At 40.4% G+C, this 22702-nt stretch overlaps 1 protein-coding gene across 3 annotated transcripts in view; it reads right to left on the bottom strand.

Annotated features, from left to right (window-relative positions):
- ADCY9 (adenylate cyclase 9) overlaps positions 1–22702 on the bottom strand; it is a 93411-nt gene that overhangs the window by 34150 nt on the left and 36559 nt on the right. For 2 of the 3 annotated variants that reach the window (XM_026858700.1, XM_026858699.1), the window contains exons 2-4: positions 13360–13532; positions 7965–8069; positions 3507–3724 (exon numbers count right to left, since the gene is read on the bottom strand). In XM_026858700.1, coding sequence (XP_026714501.1) covers positions 3507–3724; positions 7965–8069; positions 13360–13532 — 496 coding nt within the window. The remainder of the gene's footprint in view (positions 1–3506; positions 3725–7964; positions 8070–13359; positions 13533–22702) is intronic. The other variant, XM_026858701.1, reaches the window with a different exon arrangement.

The raw sequence follows: 22702 nt of genomic DNA on the forward strand, positions 1-22702 counted from the left end.
AAGCACTATTCCTGCCTTGAAAAATGTAGCACCGGAGCAACAATTAGAGTGCGCTATTTTCAAGTTGGTAACTCTAAGCAAAAAACAGAGATGCACATGAGATCAAATTCTAAGCAGATGAAGAAGCTGAAAGATCCTCCAGAGCTAGTCGGTGCCTGAATTTTATTTTTTTTCAGTGGTTTGTTTTTGGTTTTCTTCTGTTTATTTTTTAACAACACTTGGCAACGGGGTTTTTTGGAAGTACAAGCTCCCCAGCACAAGATGGCATGTGGGAAGCATTTTTCTCTTGAGATGCAAGACCAGCCAAACACACAGCCCTAGACTGAAGCTCAAGAAGACAGAAGACTTCAACCACGAATATGGGCAGATACTTTATAACCTTTAAACATTCTGGCCTTGGCCAATATATTAAAAACATTAGGATACTCTGAAGGAATGACAGGACACATTCACTAGAGTCTCCCTTCCCTCTTTCATTCTTCATTGTCTTCCCTCCCTCACTTCTCTTAGATGGTTCTAAGAGCATCTTATAATATGAATTTCACAAGCTTTTTTTAAAAAAAAAATATTGTTGAATTCACTTTCTTCCTCCATGGAAGCTCAACAGAATATGGTGATGCTGTACGATGGTCTAAGGACATAGGAAGAACAACCGAGTTTGCCAGCACAGCACCAAACAGAAGGTATAACACGATGACATCAGGGCGAAGGCAGCATTTCTGATGTCAGCCAGCCATACCGTGCCAGTCCAGCTCCATGTCGTCTGTCTCAAAGAGGAAGATCCCAGTTTAGCCAACTAAACAGAGTCAATTGCATAATCTGCTTCCCAGGAGCCTCCCCACCACAAGCGATTTCTGTTTTCCCTTAATCAAGCAAGACTGGGAAGCGGGAGATGAAAGAAACAAACAAATTTTTAAAGTATTTAAACAGGAAACTAACCCAAGGAGGGTCTGAAAGGCTGCACAGAACCTGGCTTCTGGAGGGAGCTTCATATTTCCCTGGGACTCTGCTCTGTAAGCCTAAAGAGATCATTTGTAAGTACTATTCTGATCAGCACATGTGTACTTGTTTCTTGTACTTCAAAAGGTTTATAACCTAAAGAATATGTAATTTTTCTTGGAAACAAAAAAATCTCAAAAGTGAGAATCCTTTGAGGATATCCCCAATGAAATTAACTTTAAACATTTTGTACTCCTACACTTTAGTCTTCTTTTAAAATACCCAGTAATATGCAGATGACAGTGAACAAAAGCATGGTATTTTTACAGTCACTGTAGTAAGGCCAGATGCAAAGCTCAAACTATACATTTTGCCAAATATATATAATCAAGTTGTAAGAAGATAGAAACCGTTAACTTCTATGAAAAGGATTCTCATATAATAATACAAACATGCTGCACTAACACTGGCTTTATTATTATTTTTAAAGACAATTGGAACTGTGCTTGAGGTATCAGCTTCAAGGAGAAATCTTGGCATGCAAAGAGACCACCGGCCACTCATCAAACTCTCAGCCACACATCTAAAGGCTAGAAAGAAGCTGGGAAATGAAAAATAACACCAGTGTCCAGCGTTTCCTCCAGGGTAGCCCTAGGCAGCTTCCTAATGCAGTGTACAGGCTCCCAAGTCCTCCCAGCTGTACAGGAAGCCTACGGGATTAATTTATGCACCTTATCACCATATCTGGGTCAGGTACTTTCTGTTAATATAAATTTATGTCACAGATCAGACCACAGTATCGTGCACCACAGTGGAAACTGATGCCCAATGCTCGGGGAAGCTCACTGTTTGCAGTAACATAAAGCCAAAGCAGAAAAACTCCACTATTATTATTGCGAATTGGGTTTCAGGTAAGATGACCAAGGGGAAGTTTCAACTTCACCCCCCTCCATGAGATAACTCATTTTTCCCATCCAGACATCCTCACAGATACTAGCTTTGTTGAGACCAACAATACATTAACTTTTACAGTAGGGGTTCAAGAATGTTTTCTTAAATGACTTATTACATATAACTTCACATTGAGAAATGTTAAAAAGGATTACTGTAAAATGGTAGGCTTAAACCATTTTGCATAGACCTAATTAATCAGAAAATTATTTTTGGAAAGTTATGTTTACATGAACTGAACTCAGCAGAGAAGTTTCCCTGGCAACAAGAAATGGCCCACTTAATATGGTAATGATGATATTTAATTGAGACCCAAAAAAAAAGCTAGGCTTTGACTGATGTCAAAGCATAGTCCTACTTTTTCTCTTTCTGAATCAGAAAGAGTTATCCATTTTGTAAGGGGAGGAGGAAAGCACCAGCAACACAAGAGCTTGAGCTAGGTATCTTCAGCAGACCAACGGCATAAATTAAGCTACGTCTATAACTTAAAATTTGCAGCATGCTAGTTACATTTTAAACAACAACCCAATTTGTTCTTGCTGATTTCTGCCAACATTTGGACTTTCCCAATCCATCTGTCTTCTAATATTTGAAAATATCAACTAAACACCTATCCTCAGCCACTAAGGACAGACCACAGAGGGGGTTAAAAAAAAAAAGGAACCTAAATTTTAACTGAAGCTGGCCACAGGAGAAAAGCAATGTGTAAAGATGTAGAGAAGAGACTAGAGAAGAACTGGTGTCCCTCCTGCTCACTTCTCCCTGCTTTAGTCATGTTTTCAGCTAAGATGACAGTGTCCCTGTTCCAAGCAGCCTGGGGTCTGTATGACCCTACAGTTTCGAGGATATTTAGACGAAATATCCCTAATCTGAGTGGAAGCAGTGAAGCAAAAATAAGAATAGCCATAAATAACAACAAACTCAAGTTATCTGTTTTGTTGCTCCAGTCAAGTCACTGCCATAATAAGGGAGATATTGTTGCATGTTTACAAAAATCACACACTACTGAATTTTGGAGAATTTCTTTTTTGTCTGCCCAAAATAAGATTTTTTTTTTTTGGTTTAAAACAGAGAAAAGCTAACTTTACAAAATGCTGTAGGTAGGTAGTACGTCCACGAGAATTAACTCCTATTAATTCTGCTTCCAAGCCCAGTATGATTTCTAGGTATTAGTCACACGATGTTATCAGATGCTGTTCTTTTGCTACACAAGAATGTGAGTTTTGTGGTTCATATTTTATGCTACACTCTTAATTGCAGACAAAGGTCCATAATATGTGCATTAAGAGGACTTCTGAATCTAAAGATACAAGTTCAACTTCATGACAAGTAATTTAAATTAGTATTTTTCATTTTGGAAGACTCGACTGAAGAACAATGGAAATGATGAAGAAACCTAGCTTTATATATTCCTGAGCAGAATGTTTCTGACATCAAGTTCCTACTGCAGTTGAAGCACAATATAGACTGAGATCCGAAAACATATGACATGTTATATGCTAACAATAATTATTACTGCACAAAAAGCATACAAATAAAGATTAAAGATATGGGGCCCCTGTTACTACTTTCTTGCCTTTATAAAATTTTACATTGTACAGCTTGATTTTCCTTACCTGTCTTCTTTAATCACATCCACAAAGTGAGCATCTGTCTTTTCTCTGATGTTTTTGAACCTCAAAGGAAGGAGAGCCGATTGATCCAGACTCACTCCACACCATTTTCCTTTCTCTTGCAACATTTCATAAAGCGAGGTTTGACTATTGCTGAGCTTTTCTTCCTGTGGAGGACTCAAAAGTCCATTTTGAGTCTTTGGACTGTGTCCTCCTGGAGCCTGAATAACAGAAAGCAAAACACACGTGGGGAACATCAGTGGTTGAGAAGGTAGACAGAAGATATTTCACAAAGCAAGAGTTGAAAGTTCTTCCCTCAACACACCGAGCTTTTACGTGATCATGTCAAAGACTTGCCTTGAAATCATTCACACCTTCCATAAGCGTATGCCTCTTTAGGTGTCATTGTTCTGCTTTTTATGTACCAAGTTTCAGAAAACAAAGTCCATTTTCACACATGCAATGAAGACCAACCACAAACCCAAATTTCATTCACTCATCTTAAGGTCAAGATTCTTCTAAAAAGCTTTTAAATACCTAAACTGTGCTAATTTTCCACAGGTCATGAGACAACTTACCTGCCAGAGCCTTCCACTAACCACTACAGCCCTGCTGCATTCCCAGACAGAGCCTCCTCCTTTCTCCCACCTGTGGAAATAGCCCTTTTGTAGGTCTCAACATCCTACAAAATTTTTTTTCTGCAAATTAAACTACGTTTTCTTCACTGACTAAGATATACTACTTATTTCTGGTTTTCTTTTGTCGTGTTAATTAATACTGCATTTAAAAATTTTGACATCAGCTTACAATACAGCTTTGATATACAGTATTATTAATTCTGCTTTCATTTGTTTGAGAACACAAATTGCTTTTAATCAAAAATCATGGAACCTGAAGTTCCATCCTCTACATTTTGTTTGACCTAGACCAATACGTACTGAAGCAACTCCCAAAAAATGAGACACCTAAGTATGGTTAGAATGAAAATGAACTGCAGTTAGTCAGGATCATTTTCAAATGCAAACACACATCAAACTTAGCATATCTGAATGTTCATCTCCTCGCCTCCATGTCTTATCATTTATCACATATCATTTATCCTCATCCTGAAACCCACTCATGACAGAAGTTTCTTCATTTCTGCCTGTACAGCAGTCAGCACAGCAGTGACAAGCTCCTCCAGAAGACTATTCTTGGATGCCACTGCAGTGACCATAAATAAATACCATAAATATCATCACCACCCCAACCATGCACTGAAATATGTTCCCTTAGATTGTAAAATCAACTTAGTTAAAGTTAAGAAATATCTGGTTTCTGGCTGCCCATGCAAAATTAATTCAACCTCCTTGCATATCTGTCCTGTAAAGCAAACGAGGCACATGAATATAGGCAGGTATAATGAAAAGTGGAGACACAACCAGTGAAGACACAAAGCTAATGGAGCAGCAGGAGTATGTCACCTTGTGCAGAGAAGAGTCAGAAAGCCCTCGGGCTCGGCCTCCTATCACTGCCAAGACCTCAAGAGCTGGAGTCATAACAAGGTGTGTTGGAATGGTTCCCTGGAGCTACAGGAAAAGGAGGGAGGTGGGCTGTGCTTCCCCTTCCTCCTGCCTGGGAGGGACGCAGGATCCCCACCCTGCGGGCTGCCCCAATGGAGGCATGAGCCTCGAGAGCCACGTGCTGGGAGCCAGGAGATGAAAGGATTCCCAGTCTACTCCCTTCTACCACTCACAACAGTTGTTTTGGCAGCTTGCAGGTGTTCACAGAACAGTGACAGCAGCTGACAAAGTAGAATAGGAAATTCAGTAGTTACCTTGGTGTGCTGCCAATATTTTGCTAAAGAACATAATCAACACAAGAGAAAGGTGATTTCAGCAACACATATCCCAGTAAAAGCAGACCAAAACCCCTTGGACCGGAAAGGCACTTGCGTATGACAGAAGGGCACTCTCTGGTAAGCTAGAGGCACAAGAACTTCTCACATAAAAGTTCACCAGTTTCTTTTCTAAGGGAAAACACTGAGCAGCTTCAGAGCAAGTCCTCCTACAACCGTAACAGGTTATCTAGTCTACCAGAGGGAACATGGCTAAGGAGCACAAGACGTACCGCAGTGCCAGGGCAACCTCTCTGTTTCTGAGATGAGGAGTATTAACAAAGTCAAACCAAAGCAAACTGTCCAGCAAGTTGCTGGAAGTGAAGAGTCTTCATTGTTTGGTTTGTTGTTGGTTTTGTGCTAAATTTATGCTAAAGATAATATTTGCTAAGAGCACTTCCCAGAACAACTTGAGGCCTAAAAACCCCCCAAAAGGTCATAGTTATCACCTGTCTTCTTCTGGTAAAGAATCTTTCTCCTTTTCCTCATTCCTGCAGTAGCCACCATTACTTGAAAAGCAGTAACTGAGAGAACAGAATTTTTGCTATGAGCAGCTCAAATAAAAGATATGGGCTCCTGTGCACTGTTTGCTTTCCCTCTGTTCTTCAAGTTCATCTGAAAAATGCAGCAAAAATTTCTACTCTTTCAGAGAAGGTCAGCATGGACTTCTCTTGGCCTTTTCTCTTTAGCTCCTTGGCAAAGGCTCAAATCCCTAAGAAAATTCTGCCCTTCAGTCAGCTCAAGGTTTTCCTGTGCTGTCTCCACTCCGTTAATCGTAACAGGAGGGGATTAGAGTGTGAAACTGCTTGTGTGTAAGGAGAAAATCCCTATTTATTAAACGTTGTTAGCTCCAATGTTACTGTGGTTTCTGATGGCAACAGGCTGTACAGATTGTTTTGCGCACTCAGAGGTCTGATGCACCATGTGACAGTTTCCTCTCATGGAGAGACACGGAGGCTCCAGAGGTGGAGCAGCGACGTGGCATGGGAAAGGAACAGACTCCAGAGATGGGTAGAGGGAGCTTATGGTTGCTCTTCCCAAGAAAGCTGAGACTGCAAAGGAGATTTGGAAATCAAATGTCACAGCAACTTTGTGCACGCAGCTGTTCTTTAAGCTTTTAGTTAAACAGGCATCCCAGGCTTACTGGATAGCCACTTAACTGATCTGATTTTTGACTTAGCAATAACTACACTAAATCAAAGAAGCACCTGTAATTTGGTCTCCACTAGCATGTTTCTTCCAGTGAAATTACAGACATTTTATTCAGCACTGTATAGACCTCTTCTAAGCAAAGTTAGATGACTTGCTGCTGATTAACACTGATGAAGCTAATACAGCTGTAGTAGGAATGAACTTATAGGCTAAATCTGATGAAGACAACACATGACACTAGGCAGTTGGTACCTAAGGAAAAATCTCTGTCTGCATTTGGTTCCTGGAGATCCCTGGCACGTGGGCAGAGGCAGCCCAGGGAAGAAGCATCTCATGCAGACCATCTTGGCAGTCTGAGAACATCTCCCACAGTGTTTTCTGTCTTAAAGATCTGATGCTGTTTTGAGACCAGTACCTGCTGGTCACACTGCTCGCTCTCCCTCAGGGCTGAAGGGATTTTTTTTTTTTTTTTTTTTCCTTAGGCTGTTTCCTAGGAACTCTGGCACAGCACATGGCCTACTGTGTTACATACCATTTCAGCCCAGTAAGGCAGTCCCTGCTTCTGAACTTACAATTTAAGCATAAGAGACAATAGGTCAAATACAGAGAGTAGAGGGACAAACACGTATTAATGTAGCAGCTCATCAGCAAAGTAAGTGCTGGCAAGTTCTTCAATTAGCTCTGTATGTGAGAAGAGTTGTAAAGACAGATGTGAAGAAGAAGATTGCTATCTCCGAGCGTGTTTATAAAATGATTCTCCCCAAGGGAGAAAAGCATGAAACTGACTTGAAAATACAATCAGGTGATGAGCACTGGTACCTAGTTTGCATTCAGGCACGAGCTTTATATTCAGGAAGAGGTGAGAGGCAACAGGCAGAGCAGAGAGGCTACGAAGGCCACGAACAAGATGACAAATAGGCAGTGTCTGGTATTGCAGAGGAAGTAGGTGGCTTCAGTGAGAATATCTCAGCAACAGGCAAGGAAAACAATCCTGACAGCAGCATGCTGAATATGTAAGACGCTGTATTTGTCAATCAGAAAAAGGATGTGAACTGACTTAAAGGCTGTGAATTTCAGCTATGCGTGAACAGGAATGACTGTCTCAGAGCTACAATGCAGAAGACATTGGCAAGACAGGCGTCACTTGTGGCTTTGTGACACAGAGCCAACTGGTGTAAGGGACGGAGCGTGGAAGTGTTGTTTGTGCCTCTTTCTTTATGTAGTCTCAGAATAATTTAGAATTCAACTTTTAGGTCCTTCTCAGTGTCAAACTGGGGGGTGAGGGCTGAACTACACTTTAGAACACAACTGCTCAAACTCAAAATCAGTTCTACTGCTTAAGAGCTTGAAAGGAAAAGCAAGGCAAAAATGAGAAAGCTACCTGAAGCAGAGAAATAAGGGAGAAGGAAGGATGTGATAAATACTTAAATTACCTTCGTACTGTTTTTATGCTCATCCTGACAACCATTTTGGATAGCTCCTTCGTCTATGCTGACATCGCAGTGGGGAGCAAGGGTGGTACTACATGAAGGGCAAGGCTGCAATGAGACAAAAAAATTTTAGCTAGGAATGTCCTCGCAGTATTTTGCAATTTGTAATTCGGTCCACTTGTATACTTGCGGCATGGTTAAAAGATAAACAAAGCTACAGAATGGGAAGGAGAGAGCAAAATTTGACTGGAACAGAATGCACCATTTCAAAAATAAATCACAGATTTTCTGTTTACTGAAGCTAAATCTAATCCAGGAAAGCTTTACTTGTGTAAGATCACAGATACACTGTAATCGCTGCATACTAGCAAAGTACCTCCCCAAGAAGAATGAAATCCTCTTTAGTGAGAGAAGTGCAATTTTCTTGTTTAAAAACTGCCTGCAAAAGGATCTGAATGGCATTATGAGTGAAGACTTAGCACAAAATGCAGCAAAATTCAAAAAAAGCACAAAACACCATGATGCATTATGAACAGTACAGGGAAATGGAAAGCAACAGATCTGAAACTAATAAAGGGAGATACTTTTTCATATAGTGCTCTAAGACAGTTAGAGTGGAGCTCAGGCTACCGTACATTGTTGGAGCCAAACACCCAGCAAATGTCACAGGAAACAAAGCAAGCAAAAACATCAGGACTTGTAACAGTGGCAGGTTACGCATTTTAGAAGCAATCTAAAATGTCACACTTCAGCTTTTAAAACAATCTAACCCCTTAGAGTTAAAATGTGATCTGCTTAAAGGGAACTAACCCTGTACCTAGATCTTTCAAACTCTACATACTTTTCTCCAGTCCTGGCAATGTACAGGCAGGATCCTGTATGGGAGGGACCCTGTGTCTGATCCCTATTGGCAACTCCTCTGCTCTGGAGATGGTTTACTGTTACCAGGCTTGCTAGAAGTCTACTAATGGGTACAGAACCAGTCACAGGGAACAGCATGCTAAATTCAGCACGCTATATACTAAATGGTAGTAGGTGATCCACTAAACATCTTGATAATTTTTCCAACAAGTAACTTGAGCTTTTCGTCCCAAACTCAACACCCTGTGTCCATTTTATCTGTCTATTTTGGACTCAGGAGGAACTCGTTCAAGCCTCTGTAGTATATCATCCTCCTAGTCCAAAAACACAACTTCAGCCTTCAGGTTCACTCCTGATTTCAGAGATCAGCATGTAAATCTTTTTGGAACTGACTTTTCACCCAAATAATGTGGTGTGTTTAATTTTCACTTTGTTACTGGACAACATTTCTCCCAGCCCACTCTTCCTGTGGCTGCTGATCCACCTAATCACTCAACAATGCCTCTCAAAGGCTTTCAGGAAGACTCTTGAGCCTTCTTAGCAGCCAGCAGCCATCGTATCTGCTGCTCTCAGGGGCACAGTCCAGGCTGGGGCACTGAAACGACTATGAGTTTCCTTATCTGGCATCAGATAAGCAAGTTACATCCAGTTCTGAACCTGTACAGTCTGATCAAATACCAGCACACTTGAAGAAACTATGAAGTTGGTTCTTAAATGGTTTTGTTTAAAAATAGTCTGGGACTAAATATCATGAATGCCTTGGCCACTTTGTGGAAGGTAGTATTAGATGACTTTAAAAACAAATGTGACAATGGTCTAACAAGCCTTCTATGCTCCTACAGCGTTAATAGATTTATCCAAGGCAAAAGTCAGTTAATGGTAATAAAAAACAAGTACCTCTAACAAAAAATAAAGAAAATACTCCTTTTGACCTTGCTAATAAATCAGCAAGACCACCTCAAACTCTCAGCTCCTGCGGTTAAACCAGAAGGTAAAAATCTCAGAAAAGAAGTCCAACCCTTCTGAGAAGAGGCGTAAGTCCATCTCACTTACCCCATGTATTCAAGTCAACATTGTTAACTTCCTTCTCTATTGTAGACATTCACACAAGCTCAGGGCGTATGTGACCTCATCATGATGAATAATACATTAATGTACTTTTAGCAAACATCAAGACAAGCAAAAGTGTTTGCTGTTTTCATACCAAGTGATGATTAAATCACTTTTACAACAGCTTATGATTCCCTGTCAGGTAAGGGATTTTATAAAATACAATAGGGAAAATAAACTGATACCAAAACCACTTAAGCAGGTTACAATGTTTTCATTTTAAAAAGTCAGCTGCTCTTATAGGTTTACTTAGAGTTTTTAGCCCCTATCTTCACCATTTTAATTATGTACATGCATTTTATTGATATCCATACTGCAACAAGGTTTGCAATAAAATGAACTACAGATACACTGGAGGGGAGCAGGAAACACAATTCCTCTCATGTATCAATTACTGTTGCATTCTCCTTCCTGACTTTTCTTAACAGATCTCGTCTGCTAGAACATCCGTTTAAGCCCAAAACGTGAAAGTCATCCTTTGCATCCAATATGGCCACTTATTCCCTTTAAAACAAAAATATTTCAACTTGCCTGTAATTTTGCCCCTCCTACTTAGTCTCTTTTGCAGAGCTGGAGTCATCTCCTCCTACACTGACACTGTTTACAGCTTTGTATTTAAAACAGTTGGCATGTAAGTCATGATTCTTTTGCAAATTATCATCTCCAGACCCTACCAGCAGGCTGCAGGCTTTTAAAAAAAAAAAAAAAATCCTGTAAAAAAGAAACCCACCCCTTTACAAAAATTGTGCATGATCTGCAATTAAATTGCATGGTTGTTCTCTGTGGGGATTTTTTAATATACATATTTATTTATTTATTTAACACTGTAGGACCTACTCTAGCACGGCTGGCAAATTAAACATTCCTTGAAAGCATCACCCAGCCTTCTTGGTCCACAATCACTCCCATAACAGACTGCCCATCAGAGAGGAGGCTGGTGCATATCTGCAATCAAATGCGTGCTGTGGAGTCTGGAATACCTGTACCTAACCATGCTGTGAGAAGCAAGTACACACTGCACTGTTACGCTGCAACTACAGTCGCAGAACACGTTTTTAAGCAAGTGCTCTGCATTCACACGATTGCTTCATCACTATGCTATACGCATTCTGACACGGTTTGTGGCACACATTATACGGATGCTTATCAGACCGCAGGGAAATCTGAGTTTGCGGTCATTCAAAATTCACTCCAGCACCCGTGTCTTTTGGGCAAGACAGACACACTATTTTCAAAGAGTTGTGAGGCCGCTTAGGAAATCACTGGCCAGACCTGCAGTGCTCCTGGAGATGAATAAAACCAGGTACCTGTAAGCATAAACTCAATGCAGCAGCTTTAGCACAATGGTAGACAGGGTATCCAAGAAGGCTGAAACTGAGCTGGCACTTGGCCTAGATCATCTTCTGAAGCAGCTTCTTTTATCTTCTCCTGCACTTATTTGGATAGTCACGTTTGTACTTTTGCACTGTGCAGACCATCAGCATTTAAATAGCAATTAACTCCCAGCCAAGATGGTCCCAGAGCAGAAAATCAGGGACAAGGCAATAAACAAAACACTATGGGCCAGCAGCATGTCCCTACAATGCATGCTAGCTTTCCAGGAGCAGTGGTGCATCTGTATCTACCCTTCCACAGAGTAAGTCAGCCCACAATTTCGAAAACACATACCATAGGCTGATCCTTAACAACAGATTTCATCTTAGACTTGGATCATTTTAACAAGTACCACCTCAAGTTAAAACATAAAAAATTTTATCAAATCCTAGTTGCAGTCAGGTCAGCCCTGTAGTTCGCCATAGTTTTGCCATCACCCAGTTACAACTTACTTTGCTGTCTGACAGGAACAAGGCATCTTTGCTTTTTCTCAGAACAGCACCTTTACTTTTACTGCTTTGTTCAATCTCTCCTCTCCCCATTCCACTCCACAGACAAGCAGCTCAGTAATACTGCTCCACTTGGTACGTACTTCTTCCTTCCCTACTTGAAATAAAGGAATTTCTACCCCTTACTGTCACATCTGTACCTCTGCATGGCCACACACCGGGCAGCACAGAAGGCGTATTTGTACAGATACCCACTGACTGCTCGGAGATGTATTTTACTGCCTTATTTGCTAGTACCTTCACTGAAAGGCAAGAGAGCTGGAAAGCTGGTGCCTAAGGGATGCCAAATATATTATTTCTTACATAGTAGAAGGAATAGAAAAGTATCACCAGCAACTTGGATGCAGTCAAACCACACACAGTGCATATTTTGGGGAGGTATAAAGATGGCTACAGCTACCTTCTGCAGTTAAACAGTCCTGGCTTGCTCTCTAAGGAGCTTACTTAACTCTAGACCATATCTTTGGGCCAGCCTTCCAGCTGATTTCACTTTTGATCCAGTGTTTTTAATCCAAAACTTAAAACGGGGCACAGAGGCAGGGTAAAGGTACCCTACTCATGCTCTCCTAATCCAGACAACAAACGTACTGGCAGCAAGAATGGAGTAGCGTGGAAGTCACCCCCCCATCATCAACTCTGCCAGCTCAATCTCAATCTTGTTTTGAAGAGATCCTCTCAGGACTAAACACACTGAAAACTCTTAAGGACAGTGACCTGGTGATGACCACCCGTGGGTCTGACATTTTTGTCCAGCTCAGGCAACCCAGGACAAGGAACTCTTAGCACAAAGGAAAGCAGAGAATAGACATCTGTTATTTGGGAAATCTGTTCTGAGCTGGAAGATGGAGAGTAACAGCAAAGCTTTGAAGCAATACACATTGTTTCACAGATTTCCTTGTCAAGAGATCTTGTGAGAGGTGTGAACATAACAAAATGTCATCACTTCTCTAAGCTGAATCCATACAAATCATTGTCCTCAGTTCTAGATACAAGTCTCCAGAGCAAGCAGATAAAACACAATTTCATAACCTACCGGAGCATTTTCTCCCACCACACAAAAAATTCCATTATCTTTTAGTGGGGATGCCTGTTATATACTCCTATGAAAAAAAAGTACGACTCACGCAACAGATGAATAGCAGAACCAGGTTACAGCAGAAGCAGAAAATCATAGAAGTTACAGTAGTTGCATAAATTGTATTCTTTATTCCCCCATAAAATCAAGACCATTGAAAAAACAGCATTGACCTCTTAGTCCTGAAATATAGAAAAAATATTTATTTAAAAACACCTTTAAAAAGTGTTCACCTTACTTTAGGGATGACTTGTCACCTGGCGAGGTGTTCTACTTTGTAAATTTTTTCATCCCTCAAGCTACATTTTGTCACTATATGTGTATATATACAGGTATACATACATTTATGTTTATATACAAACATATAAAGCAGTGCATAAACAAACCTTAAGGTTTTCCCATTTACACATCTCTCCCTGATTTGCACAGTTTGAGATCTATGCTGCTTGGCTTTGAAACAAGAACTCACCTTAGGTTTTTCTGCATGTTTAAGAGACTTTGTCAAGTCACTGGCGTTCTCGGCCGACGATGCTCCCTGTATCCTGGCTCCGTCTCTGGACTCCAAGCCAGGAAGCAAGGCTTGTGAACAGCTGCAGTGGGGCTCCTTCACCTTCTGACCAGAGATCAGATAGGTCTTCAAACCTACAGAAAAAAGAAGCAAACAGTGAGAACTGCAGAAAGACCAAAATAACACTCCTTTGGACTTCTGAGATATGAAATACAGTAACTATCAGAGCACTATCAAGGCTCGGGAATACAGCACACAAAGACAGGCAGTGGCTGAGAACTACCACCAGGAATATAAAGATGCCTTGTGTAAAGTGGTGGCAATTAGGATTGCCCAACATCTGCTGTCCCAGACACAAGAGACTACTCAAACACAGCAACAGCCAGGACTGACATGTACTTTCTTTATTCCATTTCCACTCATGTACTTCTGAAAAATAGAGCTAAGACCATATGTATTCTCTTCCAAGCTGCAATTTGAGCTCTCACATTAACTCTTTACTTCTGGAAAAGATTTGCAGCCTGTTTTTCAGTGGTATCTGTGTTAATATTCTGCTTCTGAAAAATCAGCATATATTCCTCCACTTGCTCTCTCCATTTGTCAGAGAGATGTCGTCAAGATTGCTTAATGCTGGTAGCACATTGAGAAAGGAAATGGCGTTTAAGTGCTAGAAATTCTGATGGGTTTTCATAGTTAGTGCAGACTTCACATTTTTAAAGAACAAAATCCATCTCTCGCACGTACGCCCACACACGCCCTCTGCAACTGTTGTATGAATTGAAGCATAATTGGAAAGCAGATCCAATATTAAAGGCCAGGCTGGTAAATACCATGTTGTATCAAGCTGAGCTGTATCAAAAACCTGTTCAAAAAATAAAAGATCTAAATTTTGTTTAGAATAATGCTTATTTTACTTCCTTTAAACTTTGCACTATGATGTTCTGGGTTATTTCTAGGCACAAAGACTAGGAAAGAGCTACTAATCAGAGCTACTAATCATACCGCTTTCTGAATTCAAATGAGTTAAATTTTATTGCCACTGTATGAGAAATCTCCCACTCAGCAAGGAAGGGTACTGACATGCTCCCAAAAAAGCGTGGAGGTCATCAGCTCGCAGAACTGGAAAGCACTCGTTATTTTGTGGCACCAGAGACTGTTGTTCCATGTGATTCTGCAGCCAACCTCTCGTGGCCTGAGACTCACGGGATGGCTGCTGGTTTTCTATCTGGGTCAGCTGTGCATCACCCCCCTCCCTTTTTCTGATATTTGTCACCCAGTTGCAGCCAGACACATGACTGTCACAGCCATCGACTGTCTCTGTCCATAGGATGAAAGCTGGAAATAAATATGTCAAGTTACAGCCCTTGGAAGAGGGCAGGTTTCTGTTTCTTATAATAAGGTCATTCTCTCTCTTTACAGACAGAAAATCAGATTCTATAAACTTTTTTTTATGTCTGTAATATGTAACACAGACAGTACTTTGTAACCTTTCTAATAAAAATGTTAGACATACTAATAGCAATTTTGCAGTTCCACTAGTAACTTCAGCTCTTGAAGACTTCCTCAACCAGTGCAGAAACCTGCATCCATACTGACCACTTCAACTTCGGGCTTAAAAGCTGATCTCACAGTGCTCCAAACTCTGGAGCACTCACTCACTCACGTATTTGAGATGTTACACTAGAACAAATCCTTATTTTTATATCGTTTATAGTAGCACTTGGATTTTATTTGGCAGTGCCGCTTAATAAAATCCTGAGCTGCTGCTGGCTTCCAGATGTAGGGCTGTCTCTTTAAAACTTATATTGATGGGGGCTGCCATTTAAGGAATTCACCACAATCAGCTTACAATTATATGTTTACTGTGGTAAAAGCTGGAGCATTAAGCTTACTACTTCTATTTTCAAAAGCTACCTTAAAGCAACAGGATTTTTTTTACCACTCCTATTACTCCTCTGGGTTTTTTTCTGAACAAACATATTTTCTTTGGGTTCTGTATTTTTGAAAAGGCACTTTTTATGTCTTATTGTGCTGCACAGCATAATTATTTTGTTATTCTGCTGTATACAGTAAAATTATCTCCAGTTTGAGCTCCACACCAAGGAAAAAGGGAAAAGCCTACGGTACAGCAGTAATTAAAAATGTTTGGGAAAGCAGAATCCACCCTCACCCCAACCTGACACCACAGTGGGCTGCAGCTCCTCGACCCCGCTCCACCCCTCGTCCTTCCCATCCCTGGCAAACCCACCAGCCCACAGCCACTCTGACACGTTTTGCCCCACAGGACTGAGCTGCAGGGTTTAAAGTTGGCTAAAATGGCTGGTTGTTGGCACCAAGAAATATAAAAATTTCTTTATTACCTCCTCGTGCTCCCTGGCCCCTAAACAAGAGGCGTTGTTTGAAATGGGTGACTTGAAATTGGACAGAGAAAAGCCACTATCCTGCTGAATCACAGCATACATTTAGTAAGAAGTCAGCAGGGCTACTCCTAGTGCTGAATGCAAGGTCAGGGTCTCCAGAGAGCAAATAACAAAAAAAAAAAGGTTATTTTTTTTAAAGTTTTGGAAAATTAGGGGGTGTAAGAATCTTTCATCTTTACAGAACTTTACTAGCATCGCCTACCTAATATTTTGTTTGTTATTAAATCCTTCTTATGATAGGAAAAATCAATTTGCTCTGGTATTCCTTGCAATTCTGTGTCACTTCACAAAGCCACTCCCACGTTCGGTCTGAAATATTTTGGTATAAAACCAAGAGTCATTAATTCAGTAGAACTGTATCGATGTAACAAAAATGCATTTCACAAGAACAGTACTCTTCCTCCTTCTACATGTCCAATGAATGAGTACAATCAACACTGTCATTTTCCACACAAACACTGTATGGAGTGAAAAACATTCACCATCCAGCACATTTAAATCAACTAGGTAACACCACAATCTCAAGTGAGTAAGTGAACAGAGGAGCTGCTATTTTATGTGAAAACCAGCAAACTTGGTGCAATTTTGGTGCATGTTGCTGCGCAACAATGTAACTCAAGACATGGCAATGAAGAAAGTGCTACGAGATGCTTGTACTGCTATTTATGAAGGCAAAGCTCACCCTTTCTCCCCCCTCCTGCCATCCTCAATCTTACACTTACTTCCTTCCCCCAAATTTATTCAAAATAAATGCAGAAAAAACCCACAACCTCAAACTGCCTGTTAGCAAATCTGTACTCTGACAGGCTTTATCCTGCAGCGCATTTCTGCTTTTTCCAGAGATGGCTCTTGGAAGCAAAGACTGGGAACTGGCTACAACATCCCGCCCCACAACATACCAGTTTAACGTATATAGTATTCTCTGCCCTGGAGGAAAAATTAGCTACATCATTTATCTCTGAGAAACACCAGCCATTTCCTTCACTTGTCTTCAAGTTTGGAAAATCTGTAAGCGTTATAAAGAGTAACAGCTCCTGCATGCTGAGCCAAAACTTATTTCTTGAATTCAACCATTTTGAATATTGCCATGGCAGTGCTCGTAAAGTGTATTTTTGACAAAATAGTTAACAGGTGAGATCTCCATAAAACTGTAGTGGGTTTATTAGTCCTATTACTGTTGAATTTTAGGAGCGTTAGGAAATTTCTGTACTTGGTTTCTGTCTTCAGATAGCTTGTTTTTTTTTATGAGTGGTATTTCTGTGAACTTACAAATACAAAAAAAAATCATCCTGAACACTAAAAAATACTCCTATTAACAATTTTAAAAAATCATATGCATGTACTCACACACAAATTATTTTCTGTATGCACAAAAATAAACAAAAGTATAAATAAGGCTGTGTATAAACAACCCCGTCTTCAACCTGGTTTTGGTAGCGTGAGAAAACTCGGTTGTTGCAGAGCGAACGGAAAGTTCAGCAGTGTGGGTGCAGGCAGGGGCAGGCAGAGGTTGGGGCCCCCTGCCCAAGTGCTGCCTTCCTGCCTGGACCCTGCTAGCCCCTGGGTTATATCAGGATGGGTCAGGCTGGAGCAACTCTGCCATCCTCAACTGTAGCTGTGTTTGCAGAGAAAAACTCTCTCAGAGAATGAGTGGGAAGTCACTTGTTGGTAAGGTACAGGGAAAGGGGGAGAAAAGATGTTCTGGTTCTTCAAGTCCTTAATTAAGTCATTTATTTCCTTTCTCCCAGATCATTTATCCTTGTGACTTCAGGACAGAAGTTGCTGTTACCCCAATTTAACCTGATTTTTATTTAAGTAGAATGCATTCCTACATGCACCTTTTAAAAACGGGATGACTTCTGCTACAGATCAAGAGATGGGGGATTAATACAAATACCTTTATGCATTTTCTTGGTAAAAGAAGATTCAAGGTTCAATTGTTGATACTTCTCTGTATAGAATTAAAACTTTTTAGCCCTCTATTGATAGCAGACAGGAAAATTACTTTCTCTCTGGCAAAGTGAATGTGTCATACTTCTCACGTCTCTATCTAATGAACTTCAAATGCTTCTGAAACCCTTTTTAGCACTTATTTTAAGAGACACCAAAAAACAGTGGGAATATTTCAGTCATGGTCTTACTGATTCATTTAATAAAAATATAATCCCACTCTTCTTCTATATCTCTGTTCCCGCCTCCACGCATCGCTTCACCTTTTTAGTTGCAGTATGGGGAAATAGAATTTAACTAAGAGGTGACCTTCCATTCCAGAGTAAGTGCTTCCCAGTATACAGCCCTCTGTTCTGTAAGACTAGCAATATTCCTTGTATTGATGCAATAAAAACCAACTAGTATTGATTATGCCCCCTTTTACCAAATAGCTTTATACTAATGCTTCTCCTTCATTACCTTTCCATCATTCCTCTTAGAGTCTACATACTTTAATCATTTAATCATATCTCTTTCCAAATAATTAAGTACAAGTTTACAAAACTAATTGAGCTCTATTTTCACAACCTCCTACTTTTGCAGTATCTTACCTCACAAAATTAGAATTTGCATGAAAACTCTTTCATTGTGAGAACCACAGTGTCTGTCACCACTCCCACTTGAGGGCGAGAACTACTTTCCAGATAGAAAGTCATTTTAATCACCTGCTGCAGTCCACTGTGATGAACAATGTTAGCTATTATCTTTCAATAATTTAGTATCTCATTTTATATAACTCAGATACAAGTAACTAGTAGTGGTATCCACGGTCATAAAGTTTTGCAGTTCAGGACTGGCTTAGCTCCTTTATTTCTGAACTGATGAGTGGTAACTCACTTTTGGGTAATGCTTCTATGCAATCAGTCAGCTCTTGCTTTCTCTTTTTAGAAATACATTAAAAAGTTTTCTCCATGCCTTTTAAAGACATCATCTTTGCACTCTGTCAAAAATCCTGGAGTGAAAATACTGGTATTCAGTCACTACCACTCCAGGGAAAGACTTACAGTCAGGTTTCCTCATACAATAAAATATGTTGCTATACAATTTCATTAAGACTCTTGACTTGCTTTCTAAAATAAATTATTAACTGTAACTTCTGGAATGTAATATGACAGACAAATAACAATTGAGGGAATAAAAAAAACAGAAATGGATTTGCTTCTTCTAATTGCTGTTTCTATTTGACATATGTCCACCTCTTCCATGTTGTTTTTTTTCCCTTGTCAAAGCTTAAATAATTTTTCAGGTACCAACCTAGCCTAATGTTTGTGCAAGAAACAGTACAGTGTACACCATCATTCCAGGAGCTTTAACATCCTCTAGGTCCAAACTGTTGCTGAATCTAAAGGTGATTTTCAATAGCAAATAATCTCCCTCATTCTTAAAATCCAATAGTTGCCAAATCTGTATGTATGGGGACTATTTTCTCACTTTATTAGATCCACTCTTGCACAGACAGTTCATGCAAACCTCTTATTTCCCCCCAGCACAACATTCTCATCTATTGAGCTGAGAACTGGTAGTTTACACCACAACAAGAAACCTCAGAAGCAGCAAAAACCAAGCAAGGCCACTGACCACGAGTGCCCAACAGCACTGCACAGCAGCACCAACATGCACTGGTAACACGTGCAGCTACTCAAAGGGTCAACTGCCCACAATGTTCAGCTAGAACATGAAATGCTGCTCAAAATGCCTCAACATTAGAAAATGGATGAATTGGAAATCTAAAATCCTTTTCCTAGACAGACTCCGTAGCCAACATAGCACAGATCAACTGAGGCATCTTCAAAGAGGTACCCAGTAACCAAGCTGAAATGAGTGCCAAGAAATGTGCAACTTAAGATGTAAATAGGGTTACTTATATAATATTTTTTCCCTATTCTGCAACCTTTATTTGTCAAAAGATTGTTACACTTAAGAAATAACTTCAGAAGGTTTTCCCCCTTGAAGCTTCTAATAATTTCATGATTGAAGTAGCTGTGGATGCAGAAACAAAGAGAAAACCAAAAGCTCAGAGGAACATCCTTACCTGGGCAACAGCACACAGTAAATACAAACCAGATAATCACAGGGGTTGTGATATCCCTGCAAAACATCTTTCAGTCAATTGAACTGACATAGTTGAGAGAGTGAAAATGCTATGCTCGAGTAGCTCTTCTACATCACAACCTGATGAAGTCACTCTGACTCTGAAGCTCAGCTTTAGACTTTTGGCTTTCAGAAATAAAGGCACGTAAAGGCCTACAGGTATATTTTTAATTTCAAGGAAACAACTGCATTGTAATTAGAGTGCCTGGAGAGAAAATTGCAGCCAAGCATGGCAGCAACTGGAAAAAAACCCCCAAAACTAATCAATTTCTGCTTGAACCTCTGAAGTAGCCCAGAACTGTGGGACTGTGCAGTGCCAAAGGCCGTGCTAGGAGGCCACTTACAGGACAAGTGCTCGCAGTACCTTCCTCCCCACGGAGGCATGACCAGAGGATCAAACATCTGCTTGCCTATGCTGAGCAGAGGAGAGCACAGGGCTTCCACGGCAGAATCATACAGGTTCCCTCAAGGCATCATGCCCAGGATGCAGGGACGTTAGCCTGATCTTTTAACTGCAAGAGAAGCGGCTTTTCCAGCAAGTTTACAAGATGCTCCAAGAGTGGAAACAATTGCCTAACCAGCCTGCCAGCTGTGCCCAATGGGCTGTGCCAAACCAAATTTATCTGATCTCCTGAAGGAGCTACCAGCAGCTCTGGTTAAACAACACCATACACAGCATCTAAAAAAGTGCTGTTCTCCCTCACTCCTCAGGAAGGATCAGAGAGAAAGGAAGGGGTACTGTTCTTGATATTTTGTCTTTACATTTAATCTTCATTCCAGCTGCAAGGCTGTAATAGCTCCCACCCCGCACATGGGGTGCTGCTTTTCCTTGCTTCTGACTACAAACTCACACTTCCCTCATTTTTACTTTTTCTAGACCTTCACCTTTTTCACACCTTCCCAGATAAACTAAACAGGATTTTCAGAGATGAGTAAAACATGTTTCCATAACCATACAGCAAAAGCATGTAGACAACTTCCCCAGCACCACTGAGAATTACTTCTCTTTCAGGCACAGCATCTCTCTTGCCATCCTTCCTCCCGGTACCAGGGGCAGCCAACAGAATGCTCCCCTCCCTCATCCCTTGTATCCAGCAGGATAGGTCAGTGCTTTGAGGTCCGACAGTCACAGACTTCCTCCTTGCAGAAAACTGCAGGCAGAGGTGTCCTGCACAGCACAGTCCGTTTCTCTTGTCATCTCCACACCCAAATGCCACCTGGTCCCTGCAGTGCCAAAGTCAGCAAGCTTCTTCACACACATTTAAGACTTTTATGTTATTTCTTATAACCCCTATATAAAATGCTTACAGATTTCTACTGCTTCTGTGTGAACTGTTGGTTATGTGCAACATTACACACCACAGTAGTTTACTGAACACTTCAATATTATTAAATACAATCTAAAAGCCCCCATATTATGATATCTTTCCTAAAAAATATTGGTGGAAGTGCCAGGAAAATCAGACACAAGGCATCCTACCAGTCTGGTAAATGGCTGTGTAGAATGACATTAAAAAAATTTATGAGGGGATTTTTTTTTTTTTGAAAGCCCTAAAAATACTCTTAAGAATTGTCCTGTTGTAGTCCTGCATTTCAGCTTTATCTCAAGATATTTCAGCAATGTAGCTGGAAACCAAAAGCACACCACTGTCTTTTATTTTATATCAATAGGCTTTTTCTGTCACTCAAGTAAGACATCAAATGACTTTTAAAAAATAAAAGTCATTTTCTCCAACCTGCAAAGCAGCATTTCCGATGAAGCAAGTCCCCCATAAAAATCACTTCCAGCTCAGTGCAAACAAAAGCACATAACCCAAAACACCTGGATTGTAACAAACCAGCCTACCTGGAAAAGCACTTTGAATGTATGGAGCAACATTTCCTGTGGCTAAAATTAGAAAGGGAATTCATGAGCCAACTTATTATCTTAGGTCTCTGGAAAGCAGAAATAACGATAATAAGAAACAGAACTTTATAGACTGGAAACACAAAAGAAACTCCAAAAAACAAACCCCCAAACCTATCTTCATAACCTCCAAAGAAGAACTGCAAAGAGCCAGAGAAATCAGAGGCATCTTCCCTATTATGGAAAACCACTGTTTTTCTTACGCCTCTTTTGTTTAGCAAAATACCTACTTTTGATCAGCTAACAGACAACAGTGGGTTTGGAAAATGCTGATCAACAACATATGTGTAATTATGGTATTCAACATCTGCCAGTTTTAAGTGGGGAATCCTGTATCCAAACCCACAACCTACATTTATAGCTAAACTGCAGAAATAAAGTTGCAGGCTGATGGTCTATCCTTCTTTGGTCTCTTATCTTCTCACCTGTGTGGAATAAAAAAAAAAACCAAACAAACAAAAAACAGGGGAGAAAAGGGCCTAGGCAAATTCACATGGATGTGCAGGTCAAACCAAAGGTCTAGCTACCACTGTTGTCTCAGGAATAGATTTGCATATGTATTTTTAAACTCTAGTGGCAAAACGAAAGACAGGCTGACGAATGAAACTGATCCCTATCCTGGGGTTTACAACTGCCCATATTTACTTTCTGCTCCACCAGCTTTGCTGGTGTGCCTGTGTGCTGCCAACCACAGCCTGAAAGTGAACAGCAGATGAGCCGATTCTCTGGAATGACTCTCTGGGTTTTGAACTCTTTTTTTTTTTTTTTTTTTTTAACTTCATATGAAAGAAAAGTAGGTTTGAGTTAAAAGGTAAGCCTCAGATTTTTCAGTCTTGCCAGGGGAAACAGCATGCTCTACAAGGGAAGCTTGAAGTCCATCAAATTTAGTAACATGCTA

The sequence above is a fragment of the Athene cunicularia genome (genome assembly GCF_003259725.1).
Source record: "Athene cunicularia isolate RWA chromosome 14 unlocalized genomic scaffold, athCun1 chr14_part1, whole genome shotgun sequence".
Taxonomy (NCBI): Eukaryota; Metazoa; Chordata; class Aves; order Strigiformes; family Strigidae; genus Athene; species Athene cunicularia.